This window comes from Chiloscyllium plagiosum, unplaced genomic scaffold, assembly GCF_037043375.1.
Source record: "Chiloscyllium plagiosum isolate Xiang-an unplaced genomic scaffold, Cpla_swu_hap1 HiC_scaffold_28, whole genome shotgun sequence".
NCBI lineage: Eukaryota > Metazoa > Chordata > Chondrichthyes > Orectolobiformes > Hemiscylliidae > Chiloscyllium > Chiloscyllium plagiosum.
Window position 1 is genome coordinate 34,288,273 of NW_028270166.1, and position 15,872 is coordinate 34,304,144.

Here is a 15,872-nt window from a genome sequence, read left to right on the forward strand (position 1 = left end):
ACACTATGGACAATTCAGCATAGCCAATCCACCTAACCTGCACATCTTTGGATTATGGGAGAAAATTGAAGCACCCAGAGGAAACCCATACAGCCACAAGGAGAATGTGAAAACTCCAACAGATAGCTGCCTGAGGGTAGAGCCAAAACTGGGTCCTTGATGTTGTAAAGCAGCAGTGCTAACCACCAAGCCACTGTACTACCCCATTCAATTCACTCCACATATCAAGAAATGGCTAATGGCACTGGATATTACAAGGCTTGACAAAATGGAAAATTGGCCAGGTACATCCTGTACATAAAGAGCAGAGTAAATTCAACCCAACCAATTGCCACCTGATCAGTCTACTTTGATTGCTAAAGTGACAGAAGATTGTCATCACCGATGCTATCAAACACTCATTGACACTCAGCTTGGGTTCTATCTAGGCCTCACAATTCGTGATCAGGGTTGTATTGGACTGAGTGTGGCATCAAGAAGCCCTAGCAGAACTAGGTTCAATAGGAACATTTGGGCGAGGGGAGAGGGACTCTCTACTGGATGGACTCAATTTTACCTCTTCTCCATAAGGAGGCCAGAAGTTCACTGATAATTGCACAATGTTCAGCATCATTCACAACTCCTCATATACCAAGCAGTTCAAGGCCAAATACGGCAAGAGCTGGTCAATACCTGGACTTGAGCTGACAATCTTCCACGACGTTACTTGGTGTTACAACCACTGAATTTACCCATTATTAAAACCCTGGGGATAACAATTGACCAAAATTGAACTGGGCTAGTCATATAAATACCATGGCTACAAGATCAGGCCAGATACAGTGTCCTGCAACAACTAACCCACCTCCAGCAGTCCCTCTAATTTTCTTACCAGCTATGCAGGTCTCTGAGGCTCTGTGAGGCACTGAAGTCCAAGCACATGCAGTTGCACAGCTTAGAAGGAATGTTGCTACTGGCACCCCAAGTTTGTCTTAACATCTACAAGAAATGTGATGGAATACTTTTTGCTTGCTTTGGATGAGTGCAGCAACCTGCTTAACTGGCACACAACCATTCACTCTCTCCACCGACCCTCATCAGCAGCACTGTGTACTAGCTACAGGATGCAGAATTTCTGCAGAAATTTTCCAATACTCCAAATCCTTAAACAATGTCAATTATCGAACAAGGGCAGTAGATAAATTGTTTCTTCTCTGTCATTGGGTCAAAATCTTGGAACTCTCTCCTTAACAGCACTGTGACAATACCAACACTAAATGGACTGCAAGAGTTCAAGGTAGCAGCTCACATCACCTTCTCAAAGGCAACTAGCGATGGACAGTAAAAGTGGGCCAAGCCAGTTATGCCTAAAAATGAACAAATAAAAAATAAGACGACAGTTGGAGCGTGAGAGTAAATTGGCTAGAACAGCTTCAAAAGACCTCTGCTGTGCTGAAAACTTCTGCAACATTGAAGGCCCATCGAACAGCCAAGTGTGAAGAATCACCATCCAGACGCTGCAGTGGAGAGCACATAATGCCCAATGAACCATTATTCCAACAGGAGAACACATCTTATGGGATGAGACAAGAAAACTTTCCAGTGCTGCTGCATCCAATTCTCGAACAGGGAATCATAATCTGGCAGATTAATCTGCTTTACTTTACTCATTTTACCTAACTTGATTTGACTCAAAGGGAACATTCTGCCTGAGGTTGGGAAGTTGTGGATTTAAATTCCAGTCTGTATGTTACAGATAGTGCTGCATTGATATTAAGAAATGAAGCACAGGTTCACAAGTGCCCACATTACACTACTTGAAAAGGAGCTAGAAGACCTCCTTACAAAAGTCTTCCTTTAATCAATATCAGCGCGTGCCAGTACAGTTAGTAGCACTCTCCCCATGTCAGAAAATTGAGTGTTCAATCCCATTCCGTAGACTTGAGCACAAAGATCTAAACTGATACTTCATTGCAGTACGAATAGAAAGTTGCATTTTCAGAAATGTCACCTTTCAACTGAAAACAAGGTGCTATCTATTCAGTTAGGTGGATGTAAAAAATCCTGTTGCACTATTTTTAAGAGGAGCAGTGACATTATCTCCAGAGTCCTGGCCAATAGTTAGCCATACACTGAAATCACAAAAGCATGTTATTTGATCAACATTACATTGCTGGTTGTGGAAGCTTGGTGTGCTCAAATTAGCTACCATATTTCATGTATTACAACAGTGACTACACTTCAAAAGTATTTAATTGGCTATAGAAAGTTTTAGAATGGCTCAAGGTTGTGAAAGGTGCTAAATAAATGCAAGCATCTTTCTGCTTTTAAACAAAGTGATTAGTCGGTTATTCATTACTTTGTTGAAGCTGGAATTTTGCAATCAGACTTGCTTAAATATTAATAACTGCAAGTCAGTACTGAAGCACTCAATTTCGGCATTGCATAAATGCAAGTTCTGTCTCTAAATTAAACTTGCACCAAAGTAAAAACCAGCATAAAAAACTATAACCCAATTTTATGGCAATATTATGAAATGTTGCTGCCCTATTTTATTAGGGTCACAGTCACAGCTTTCTTACCCCTTCTCCTTATTTTCTCCATCTTTAAGACCTTCTTGGTCAGAAATAACATCTGACACAAGTTTGAGAGCCCGTTCTGTTTGAGAGACAATCCTCTGCACGGCTTGTAATTCTTCTTCAGTGGGATAAATGCTAGCATGTTTTGTCATGATATAACGATCATCTGAAGAATCAGGGCGGCGGGGAGGCTGAAACAGTTAGCATAATCATTAGTATACAACCTTTGGTCAGCTACATCTCAAAGCCTCCTGTAATAAGAAAAAGAAACGGCGAGAACATTTAATACAGTGCTGCGAAGCAGGCTGTAACAACTTCAGCTGTCATTTTAGAATCAAACATAAATGATGAGCCCCTTACCCGCTTTGGAAGCGGCGAGACAATGAACCTGGGAAACAAACAGGAACTTCAGGTCTCTGCTCCAAAAGAAGAGAGGATTTCTCTCAGCACGAGGAGATATTACACTCTCGCAAACACTATTCAATACACTTGCACTGCACATTTGGGAAAAACGTTGTACAGAGCAATTAGATGAAGCTGGCCATATTTTATTTCCCAATATGTATGCATGCTGCTTCAAGATGGCTCAACCAAGACATTTTTCCAATCGCTTCTCCATCCTTTTTAAACATTCTCCTTTCTTCATTATGCTACAAATCCAATTTCCCACCTTGTCCTTTCCCACAGGTGTCAATTCTCTCTGGAACACAGCAGTATTTGCATCAGTCACTTTTCGCTCCCAATGATCATTGTTCAATTCAATTCTATTCAATTATTACTGGCAGAAGCCTTGAGAACAAGTATTATAATTTATTCAACTGAGAGAAGCAATTAAGCTCTAATCTAGGCCTTATTAATGCTCCCTTTATAAATGTACTTTTTGCAAGGGACTAGGTTTCAAAGCACAGTTACTTGAAATTTTTATTGGGTGTTCTTTACGACAGGTCAAGATTAACAGAGTATCTTCCAGGCTGCTGCATGGTTGTGCTCCCACCCAGCTTAGCACAAAATTTTCTTCATCCATTTTGCAATAGGGATCATTGGATTATGAACAGGAACCTATGTCAATAATGCCCTTCAAATTCAACATCAAACAATCAAACAACACAAAGGGAGCAATACAACAAATGAAAGCTTGGACAGTATTTTTCTCATAGCAGTCATGCCGTTCCATTTAATGATGTTAACTTAAGGCTTCAGTTTGCACAATGTGACGACTGTTTGAGAAAAGGTTTCCTAAAGTAGTCAAGATCATTTTTGAAGTGGATTTACAATTCTTTTCCACTTACACTGTGAAAAGTTGGGGATGCAGAAGTGAGATAAAGGACAAAATTCTAGCAACAGTTTTCATATTATTTAAATAGCTACATAAAATTTAATTTTACTGAATGCAGTGCTCAAACGTTAAATGTGCTTGCAGGTAACGCTTTACATCTCCCTGACATTTTGGTGAGGATAATTCGTGACTGTAAGGTTACTATGACATAATATATGTTCAATTTTGCCCAACTAAGGAGCTTCGTTTTTAAAAACGTGCTTGAAATGGGACAAGTTCAAACCTACCATAGGTGTTGGTGCTTGTGGCATGCCCAGTCTTCCCATGAGCGGTGGCGGGTGCCAGTCAGGTGTTAATCTGCGACGCTGTTCTTCCCAATAAATGTGTTCTTCTTCCACTCTCCTCCAATACATCTCCTCTTCATACCGCCTGAAAATGTAGGAGCAAAGACATCAGAAACACAGATGCACCTCTTGTTGAATCTCTCAAAATTCACATGTAATGAACTAAATTGAAGTGTAGTCATTGAGGTAGGTGAACATGGCAGTCATTCTACACACAATGTTCCACAAACAGCTAAGAAATGAGTGATCGATTAATCTAATTTGTGGCCCTAGTTGAAGAACTTCAAAGTACCCCTTTCAAACAAAAAAAAAGAGTATTTAGTTATTCCTGGCATTTATGACCGAAAACTGTGAAAAACCCCAATTTTTCTCAATACAAGTCTAAATAACCTTCCGTTGCAACTTCTTGCAATCATTTAGAAAGTAGGGTTGCATGAAAGTTCAAAGGCTGACAGCCTATACCAGTTTCTGCTACATACGTGTTGATACATTAATGTGGAAGCAACTATTCAGAGAGCACTCCACATTGCAAAAAGTACAGGAAGACAACACCAAATTTCTCTGACCCGAAAGCAGGATCGCAATATACAACATCTAACAAGACGTAAATAACAAAGCTCTGACCAGCAAGGTTAAAGGATTTCCTCCGCTTCACCAGCTCCACTCAGCACCTTTAATCAATAACTTATACATGGGCTTTAAATAGTGTCGCTTAATTAAAAAAAAATTCCTGATAAAGAATTACTAAATTTTTGATTCATTTTATTGTAGCAGACGTGCAAGAAACATGACAGATAAAATGCTGCTAAAGTTCATTTGAAATTATTTCATTTGTGGATCAGTTTCCAGCCAAAATGCCATGTTAACCTCATTTCCATTCGCCAGCGCTCCTCCTCCTCTCTCCTTCTCCAGTACTCCTCCTTCTGCATTTGCTTTCTCATCTTCTCCTCATGGATTTTTCTGGCTCGGATACTTGGTTTTATTTCAACTTGAAGATCTGGATTCACCTTTTTCTTTAAAAGAGAGAAAGCAAGCATTATTGCAGCATAATAAAAAACCATTTTCATTCCGCTTGATTTGCTGGACTGCAAAATTGATTCAAGTAAAATAGGAATGAGAAAGTGCTTACAACATATCAGTAACTGGACACACACTGTTGAAAGTTCAAAAATCCATCAATTTTAAATATCTTCTAACCAAATTTAATTCAAGCTCTCTTTTTCTGAACCTGTACTTACTTTAACCAGATTTCCCCTTGCTTGAAATAGAGAAAAATTATAAACTTCCAAAAATTCAACAGAAAATGCCAGAGACACAAACTACAGGTCTGAAAAGGAAAGACCCAGCATAAATGCTTCAGTGACAGGAATCCACCTGAATAATTATCCTGCAAATCCCCTTAATGTTAATTGTCCTGCTTTAATTTCAGCGGTCTTCCTTGGGTCTTTGCTTTTCTTATGTCTAAAAACAAAACACCAAATTATTTCCAAAATGTTATTCTAATGTAACACTCTACCATTCAAGTACCCCAAAGCAATTTTATTTGCGTGTATGATTTATGACTGAAAATACAAATATTGTTATACATCGTACAGACCTAACCAAAGACATTATTGAACCAAGTCAAGGTTAATAGGCAATGCTACACAAATAATTTATTCATTCTTTCGCAGGACAAAACTAGCATTTATTGACCACCACTGAGTACCTGTGGGGAAATTGTGGTGAACTGCTTTCTTGAGCTATAACTCATACACGTGAGACATTAAATGGCTAATTTGCTCTACTGATCTGCAGGAAATTGGATATCTTGAGGCTCAGGTGGGATGCCTCTGTCTTACAGGTAATATGTAAGGAATTTACATTCCCATCCCTTGCCATTCAGAGCCATTTGCATGACCATATCCTAGTTATGTAGGAGAAAGTGAGGACTGCAGATGCTGGAGATCAGAGCTTAAAAATGTGTTGCTAGAAAAGTGCAGCAGGTCAGGTAGCATCAAAGATACAGGAGAATTGACGTCGATTCTCCTGCTCCTTTGATGCTGCCTGACCTACTGCGCTTTTCCAGCAACACATTTTTAAGCCCATTTCCTAGCCATTCAGAGTAAAAGAATTACATTATTATCCCCTATTCAGAAATTAATAAGAACACTGCAGTTAGCATTCTGACTTTCTGCTGCAGTTAAAAAATGATTCACAACAGATTTGGCCATTAAGGGATGATTTACACTACATTGTTTCTGGAGATGATGATCACTGCATTGTGTCTTGAGTGGCACGCGACTGTGAGGGAGTGGCTGGGGGTTGTCTTGTGGGTGTTACTGACTGTGATGTAAAGATTCTGTATAAAGAAAGGACTGTTTCTTTGTTTGAGAGATCCCTTGACAGGGCTTCGCAAGTATTGCAAAGAATGTTAAAGGTTCCTCCACAAAGCTTATGTCCTGTACTTGTCTAATAAAATTTTGCTAATTTGCAGAAATTGGTGTGTTGCAGTTGCATCAAGTGTGTAAGAATCTCAAGTAAAAAGAACAGAACGTTTGGTGGCAGCGGTGGGATTCCAACATTTACCGAGCTTCTAGGTGGACTGAGGAAGTGATCGTCTGAGCGCCGGTTGCATGAAACGGATGGGCCCACAAGGTAAGATTTACCTTGATCTCTCTCCTTAACCTACCATTCAGTCGAGCCCTCGTTTCCTAGGATTCTGTGGTGATGGAATCTCTGAGGTAACTTACGCACTTGCATGCCAACGCGTTTGTTTTCAGAATCATAAGTTACTGGGAAGGGAGGTTAGGGTCCCTCCAGGAAAAGGGAAGTTAAAGTCCCCCTGGCAAAATGAGATTAGAGTCCCCCGAAAAAAAGTAGGTTGGAGTCCTCTAGTGGTGAGGTTTGATGCTCCAGAGCAAAGTGCATAAGATAAAAGATAACTACTGTATTGTGCCATTTCAGTCACCTTGCCTTAGAATGGTTAAGAGAGGAAATCCCTCACGTGAAGGTCAGGACCCTGAAGCGGGTGTGGAGATGGAAGACACTAGACTACTATACAGAAATAAGTTAGGAAATTGAGACTTTAAAAACGGGGCAAACATTTCTATTACAGGTTTTAATTGCGAGTCTTACTTGTACAAGTCAGAACTCTTGCTTTACTTTGTTATTGTAGCTTAAACAATAATCTACTGATATCTGACAGTAGGTAGGAAATACACATGGAAGAGATCGATTATTATGACATAATAGGTCAATCAGGACCCAGATTTGTTCCTGAAGTATTAAGTGATACCTCTTCGCTGATTTAAGTTTCAGTTATCGGTGTTCACTGTGTATGGTCAAAATTTGAAGATGCTTATAATACCAATCAAACTTGCAAGGATTGAGAAAATTGTAAGGGAAAGCCATGCTAAAGACCTCCAGCATTTTTTTTTAAAACCAAGAAGGATGATGACCTGATACAACAGCATTGTCCTTATTCAAGGAATAAGGAGTGAATTGGCAAAATATTTGTCATTACAGGGAACTGGTTTTATTTCGCAGGGAGTGTGGGGGTGAAACCCAAAATACTTTTAAGTTACTGTTTTGCCTTATTTGAATTAGGATCTAATTCAATGTATTTTGTGGGCTATGTAGTAGGGCAGATTTTGATTTTACATTAATATTATACAACATTAAGTCCTTTTTACAATAAAACATATAACCATAAGAAAAAATGATTGAGGGCCTTCAGCCCCTGATTTGTTTGAAAGTCTACAATATCTGCTTCTGGTCATGCTTTAGCCAGATGAGAGTATTGTATTAAACTATCTTTGCAGCTTTTTTAATGCAAGTGTTCATAGAAAGAAGAGTGCATTTTAATTTTGATGTTTTGTTAAGGTTTTAGAGAATATTAGAACTTGTGGCTGAGCTATTTTTAAGTTCTGTCTATTATTGTTAAGACTTCATTGGCCCACTTCATATTGCAAATTCAAAGAATGTTGATCCCTACCAAAGTTGTAGAGCTACTGGCCTGCAACCTCTGTAATTCTGATTGTAAATTTAACTTCACAAATAAAACAATGTCAGTTTGTCAACAACCACACATTCTAATTAAAAACACTGGTCATGAAACTTTAAAAGAAAATATTAGGTCCACTGATTCTTGTTTATAAATTACTGAATTGTTTAGGCAACACAATTTAAAAGTTTATGGGTTGTATAAAACCTGATAATGTCATAAATAGTGAACAGAGCAACAGACTTCAAGACAACTGAGAATGTTGAAATAGGCAGACACAATTTATTGTAGTTACATGTGTGACTGTCTTCATACTGATAACCACCTTGGCAAGGAAGGAATGGGAGAGGAAATGCAAAGATACTTGCAACAGCGAACATTGTCTCTCGCGTTTCTCCACTCACAGGTAAAGCACACCTTTGGAACACCGCCCGCCCCTCCACAACCTAATCCAATGGATTTAATCAGCTCCCCAGTCACGAGCATGAAAAGGTAAGAAGCTAACAATAGTAAAGAAGAGTTCTGTATGTTTTTTGTCAGTGGCCTTTCTACGGATATTAAACCATGTGAGCTTTACCTTCTCTTTCAATTATTTAAGGAATATGAACGCTCACTGGTCAAGCTAACATCAAAACAGCCAGTTGGCTTTGTTATATTTGACAGCAGAGTGGGAACAGAAGCAGCAAAGAATGCTGCTTTCACCTATCCTGCTGCTGCAGCTGCTCAGATGCGCTGGTATCCTCCAACTGAAGCATCCCCGCAAGGATGGAAATCTCGTCAGTTTATTAAGTATTTAACTACCAGCATCCAAGAATTCAGATTTCTCATTGGAGTGGTGTGCAAGGACAGACTGGATTTTGTTTTCAGGTTGGAGTTTACTGTAGGAAATTTTGGATATCTGGCTCGTTTCCACTCAACTTAGAGGGAGTGGAGTGGTCACTAAGGACTGTGGATTTAAAAGCATGACTGGTGAATTTTGTTTCCATATGGGAGGATCCTGGGGATCCTATCTACTGCATGGATGAGTAGTCTTTGGTGCTATAATCACTATGCTCTGTGCCAATAACTTGCTTAAGTACTGACTGTAAGAATCTTATGGATAAGCTGGTAGCACCATCTAGGCGGTTATCATGGAATGATAAAAGGAGGGAATGAGGTATTAAAGGGCTAATTTGCTCTGCTAACCTGCAGGAAATTGGGTGTCCCGAGGATCGGGTGGGATGTCTCTGTTTTACAGGTAATATGTAAGGAATTTACATTCCCATCCCTTGCCATTTCAGAGCCATTTGCATGGCAATTTCCTAGTTATTCAGAGTAAAAGAATTAAATTATCATCCCCTATTCAGAAATCAACAAGAACGTTGCAGTTGGCATTCTGACTGCTCTCTGCAATTAAAGAATGATTCACAACAGATTTGGCCATTAAGGGATGATTTACATTACATTGTTTCTGGAGATGATCAGGTCACTGCATTGTGTCTGGAGTGGCACGTGACTGTGAGGGAGTGGCTGGGGGTCATCTTGTGGGCGTTACTGACTGTGATGTAAAGATTTTGTATAAAAGGAAGAACAGTCCCTTTGTTCGAGATATCCCTTGACACAGCTTTGCAAGTATTGTACTGCACTTTACTCGTCTAATAAAATTTTGTTTGTTCCCAGAAGTTGGCGTGTTGCACTTGCATCAAGTGTGTAAGAATCTCAGGAATAAAGAACCTAACACATGCATAGTGCTGTTTGGGAGGGATTTTCTAGATTTTGACCGAGTAATACAGGAGGAAATGTGATTTATTTCAAAGTCAGGGTGGTGAGAGATTTGGAGGGAAACAGAGGTAGTGGTGGTGCTCCTCCTATGTGCCTGTTTCCTTGTCCTTATTGGGGACATAGGTCTTGGGTTTGGGATTAGTAATTATACACTTTTCAGATGCATTATAATGGAGTGCTCTATTACAACGGGGAGGATTTAGAGAAACGCTGAACAATCAAGGAGTTCAGAATGCGTTTGTGTTATCACCTGCCAATACTTAGCAAACATTTAGACAGAAGTAAAGGACGTAAAAATCTGTTCAAATAAACCTCTTACATCTATGATTAAAGTAAAGTAGATTTGTGTTTTGGAGTATGAAACAGCTCAATGGCCTTACAGGGTGGATTAGGCTGTTAAAAGGTTGGTACTTAATTTAGAACTCTTTGTACTTGATCATGAAGTACCATTAAATATTCAGCTCAGAACTATTCTATGCAAAACTAATTCTATAGTCATTAAACTTGCAGGTTTGGGAATTTCTTGAATAGATGAGGATTTCCGATCACACTACCTTATGGTGATATGATTTATCCATTTGCCATTGCTGTTATTAACAATCAATCATTGAGAGTGTGGCGCTGGAAAAGAACAGGTCAGGCAGCATCCAAGGAGCAGGAGAATTGACGTTTCGGGAATAAGCCCTCCATCAGGATTTCAGACTTCTGCCAAACCGTTGATTCTCCTGCTCCTTAGATGCTCCCTGACCTGTGTTTTTCCAGCACCACACTCTTGACTTTGATCTCCAGCATGTGCAGTCCTCACTTACTCACTGTTATTAACAGTAATAAAATAGTAGACAAAACAGACCTAAAATCAGAACTTCAATCTATCTTTATTCCTAAGCTAAATTTCTAGCGTGTATGCATTTCGATACAAAGTAGCATCACAACCTTTACACATAAATTTACATCACTGGCTCAATACTGAAAGCTGCAGCAAGCAGCTTCCAAAGATCTGTGGAATGTGATGAGGGATAAAACAGAGGCAATCTTTTTCATTTAATGCCTGTGGAATGCTTTATTTTTCTAAGTACTGGAATACAACCCACCACTATAACTCAACTCTGCAAAGCAGAACTTCACCTAACAAGCCATTTCAAACATACCAGCACATTCCTAACTCGGCACTCAATCTGCCTATTCTCCAATAAAAATACAAGTGACGCTCTGTTTGAAGTTCACCAATCATCTTTGTGAAGTGGTGTATAATCTATATACAATTACAACCATACACAATTATACTTCACATGGAAAAGTGAAGCAAGCATCCATGCCCCATACACAATCGTGAAGGATCCTAACACAAGAAAACTCAAGTACATTGCTGCATTAAAACGTAAAACACTGAAGTACTCACCTTGTATTGCAGTCTATGCCTACGACCTTTTAAATGCATATCCTTTGCGTTAGGATCATTAAAACTACATTCACAAAGTTTACAGTGAAATCTGATCACTTTTCCTTCATCATTCCGGACCTAAATGAAGTATAATAGAAACTACATGAGCAACTGGGAAGGTTAGTTTAGGCAGGTCAGGTAAGAAACATTTAGACAAACGCTAGCAAAATCTGAGAAACATATCACAAAAATACAACAGCAATATAGCTTCTGAATATCCTACGTAATTAGCTGCCACATTTCACCTACTTATCTCAATTTTGAGCAAGTTCCCATCATCACACTTAAGGAAGGAAACATATATAAATACAACACTAATTGCAAAGTCAAAATTCTGGGATCCCAAAACTGTCAATATGGTTTTCTTTATTCCAAATCTGCCTTTTCCTCCTGAAATTGCAATTCCTAGTAGAGTTCAATCAAAGTATTTTCCAAAATATGAAAAATTACACATTTCAGAATACGATCAAGCTTAAATATTAACTTGCCTTTTAGTGCCGTAATTTAATTTTTTGACTTAAAGACTACAGGCTTCGCTAAAAGCCTGGGCCTTGTGGTGACTAGTTGGTCCAGAATTGTAATACCGTAAACTGAATTGGGATTGTGCAGTCTGCACATATCAAGTGGGCACATTTTGAGGCAGCAGTATGTTCAATCAGATATAAGAAATGCTTTCTTCAGCTTCTTGAAGATTGCTCAAAATATTCAAAAGGTATTTAAGATTACAGAGGAAGTTTAAAAGCTTTAAAGGGAAAATTAACAGACTTTGAAAAAAAAAAATGTTATGAACACAAATCTGTGTTTTAGAAATTGTCTCTATGAATTTACCTTCCAAAAACATTTAATTTTGAAGCCAAATAAGAATACTCACCAGTGTTGTGATAGAAATAAAACATTAATAGCTTATATTTGAGAGTTCTAATTGTTCACACTTTCAAGGAAGAAGAATGCTTTGATTATTTTAAGTTAAATGTTTTGAAGTTTAAAACAAGCCAACCCTCAGGAAGGGGTGGCAATTGGCAAGGTAAGAATAGAAGACAAGATCATTTCTGATCACTCCCTCAGAGGAGGTTAGTGGGAATAAATGGAGGCTCAATTAGTGAGTGACGGCAAAAGAGAGAGAGGGGGGGGAGAGTATAAAGCATTGATAGGATGAGAAGAATAATATAGTTAATGAGACAAAGAAGAATAAATGACACACAATGGTGTAAGATCTTTTAATGGGGGGGGGAGAGAGAGAAAGATGGTGACAGAAAGGGAACAGCCAAGGAACATATTTTTCCATTAATGAAGCCACTGGCATTACACTACCAACCTACATGAAACGGAAGACAGAATGAGAGACAAAACAGTACCAAGACCAGGAAGGATCAAATGCAAAACTTAATATGTACAATACCACAGGTCAGCTAACAATATCAATCGAATATGTGCCTACACTGTCAAGTGTATCAGTGCATTTGCGCACACATATTTACAACAAAGGCTCCTTATGTACATTTGTCACACTATACCTTCAGTGCTACTAAAGCTTGGAGGGGTCAATTACATGCAAACTCACAGTCATAACTAATTTCCATTAGAATTATAGAAACAACATTTATAATATTCAGGACAGAATGCATGATATTAAAATGGGAATTGAATATACTTGCTCTGCTGGACCAAATATCCTCCATTTTCTAAAATCACTTCACCTGAAAGCAATATATGGTTTTAATACCTACAGGGTTTTTAAAATGAATATTGTGCAGGGTCACGTGGCACTCTCAGCCCTCTTCTTTGAAGGTACTCTTATTGAGAAAACGTTCTGCATTATCTGGCAATTCACCCAGACAACTCTTCGTGACTAGATATTGACTACATGCAATATTCCATTTGGATAGAACCACCACCTTCTGCTCCTTGACTACACTCCTCCAACGACCATACAATTAAGGTGTCAATCAATTCAGATTGCTAAAATAGAGGAATGTGTTCACTTAGTGAATCTTTGGAACTGTCCATACCACAGGACTATGGATACTCCATTGTTGCATATGGATAAGGAAAAGATAATTTTTAAAAAATCTCTCTGGATTCAAGTGATAATTTGGGAGTGTCGATGAGGCACAAGCTCAGCCAGAAGCAGACTGAATGGTGATGCAGATTCCAAGAGAATAACAGTGTCTCCTTTTCCTACTTGTATTACATACTGCAGGAAATTGCTGCAGATAACCAAACAGGATATTTAGCTCAAGCTTTCTCCTCTTTGTCCTGAAAACCATTATCAACTCAGCAGAGCACAAATAATGCTCACATTAGTAACTAGAGCATGTTTTAGAAAACGTTAGTTTGAAGAAAGCTAGAGTAACAAAGAGAGAATGAAAAAGGTAAAAGATCCCCCTAGCCTCTCCTTCATTTTATACATTAACATTGTAACAGGTCATGAATGTCTTTCAGTTCTAAAAACGTTATTATTTAAGAATACCACACACCTCCCTTCCCTGGATAAAATAAGTAAATTCTTTTCACATGTTTAGACATAGCTACCTCTTCTACATAATCGTGGCCTACAGGCTGGACATCGTTCTGAAGCTGCGCTGGGATAGTGGAAGCTGGCACTGGTGCTGCGGTCTGCTCAGGCTTGAATTCCTGCATCTGGGGCTCTGGCTTAGCATTTGGGACTTTAACTTCTTCCATTTTGTTTCCCATCGTCTGTAATTTGTTTCCTCCTTTGAATGCAGAAGAGAAGTTTTTGAATTTCTTCAAATGGCAGCTAGGTTGCAGTGCGTATTTGTTAGTATGCAAACTACATGCAATTACCGTCCCAGCACATCTTGTCTGGCAATTACATATCAATCACACACTGAAGCCTAGAACATTGTAATAGGCACAAAGCTGTCCTCAAGGATATACTTGTACTACAAATGTAGTACGGTACAAACAATGCAAATCCAGAGCTAAGGTTCAACCTGGTTCCAGAGTGCAATGAAAGCTCCCACTTCACTTGTCACTCCAAAGTCAAGTTGGGCTGAGACTCCAGTGCAAAACCTGTTTGCGCTGATGTGACCACAATCCAGGAGTCTCCTTTATTCATTTGCCGTATATGATGGACAATACAAGAATATTTCATTGTCTAGAGGATAGGGCTCCCAACAAAATTTAGAGATTCTGGAGCTATTCACAATTTATTCAGTTTCATTTCAAACAATTTGTTTAATTGTTGAAGTTCCAAGTGTGAAGGACAGTTAATTTAAGAACATTCAGCTATGATCATGGAACTCAACATGAAGTCCAAATCTGTAATCTCTTAGAAAAACCAATTAAACAGATAGGACTAAAGTCTTTTTCACCAAACTTGCAAATATCAGATGGATTGACCTAAAGCAAACCCCACACACAGTGCTTCAACTTCCACTTTCTCACACAAACTACATGTACCAGTAAGACTTTCAACTTTCTAATTAAAAGATACAACTTACTTAATAACAAGATTATATTGAGCCAATAACTCAAGACTGCATTTTTTTTCTCCCAATTGATAAAGTTGCTGAAGTAAAATAATTTGAATTGGATGTGGATTGGTTTTATTTTCTCACAAACTCTGAGCCACAATACCTGTCAAAATGGTGTACTAACAGGATTTAGCATAAAAAAAAAGTTGCAAGGGTATGTTAGATGGATAACTTCCCTCTACCTTCCCAATGTTTTTCGCCTTGTCCAGAGGTCAGATTCACAAAAATAATGAGCACCTTTTGGGGAACTGCAATGGCGCTTAAAATAGCAAGAGTTGAAGAGACAGCATCACCAAAGCACCATGTGAAATCCATTATCACAGAGTTTCTAATTGAAATTCACTGCAAGGTGATGAGGAATAGCAAGGGGATCATTGCTTCACCTCTCAGCTCTGATTGTCATAGAAATTAGAGCTACAACTGGAGATTGAACCAGAGAATTTTCTGTTGCACAGCTTTGCTCCACAAACTGAAATACGGAGGGAGCAGTGAGCTAATGAGTAATTAACTGAATCTTCACAGGAAAACAGAACACAGAGGATAGGAAAAGAGACATTTGTTGAAGTTCAAAATCTTAAACGTACCAATAAATGTTATTTTGGGTGTTACAGGTTTCTTCACTATTAATGCAGGTGGTTTACTTGTATTATTAGTGAATGCAGCAGCTGACTTGGGAGGCATCTGGATTGGTGTTGGTACTGTGGCTGTAGTAGTGACACTGCTCACTGGCTTATTCACAGCAGCTGATGTCGAATTTACTACAACTGGCTCAGTTGAAGGAATTGGCTTACCCAATTTGGTATGCAATTTAACAACCTACAGAAATGAAAATGACGATTAAAATCCATTCAGCACTTACATCAAACATGAATTATAAAAGTTTAGAAACTAATTCTAAATAATTAGTTTAGAAACTAATTCTAAACAATCCAAAATATATCCAAAAAAGTTAATATACAAGAATGCACATGATTATATTACAAAATTCATTCAATCACTCGCCTTGAGCT

At 38.6% G+C, this 15,872-nt stretch overlaps 1 protein-coding gene across 5 annotated transcripts in view; it reads right to left on the bottom strand.

Moving 5' to 3' along the window:
- The window catches only part of LOC122565231 (zinc finger RNA-binding protein-like), an 82,355-nt gene that overhangs the window by 16,910 nt on the left and 49,573 nt on the right, over nt 1-15,872 (bottom strand). For all 5 annotated transcript variants that reach the window (XM_043720995.2, XM_043720994.2, XM_043720992.2 and 2 more), the window contains 6 exons: nt 15,447-15,678; nt 13,898-14,079; nt 11,324-11,443; nt 5,046-5,191; nt 4,122-4,263; nt 2,562-2,749 (listed from right to left, as the gene is read on the bottom strand). In XM_043720995.2, coding sequence (XP_043576930.1) covers nt 2,562-2,749; nt 4,122-4,263; nt 5,046-5,191; nt 11,324-11,443; nt 13,898-14,079; nt 15,447-15,678 — 1,010 coding nt within the window. The remainder of the gene's footprint in view (nt 1-2,561; nt 2,750-4,121; nt 4,264-5,045; nt 5,192-11,323; nt 11,444-13,897; nt 14,080-15,446; nt 15,679-15,872) is intronic.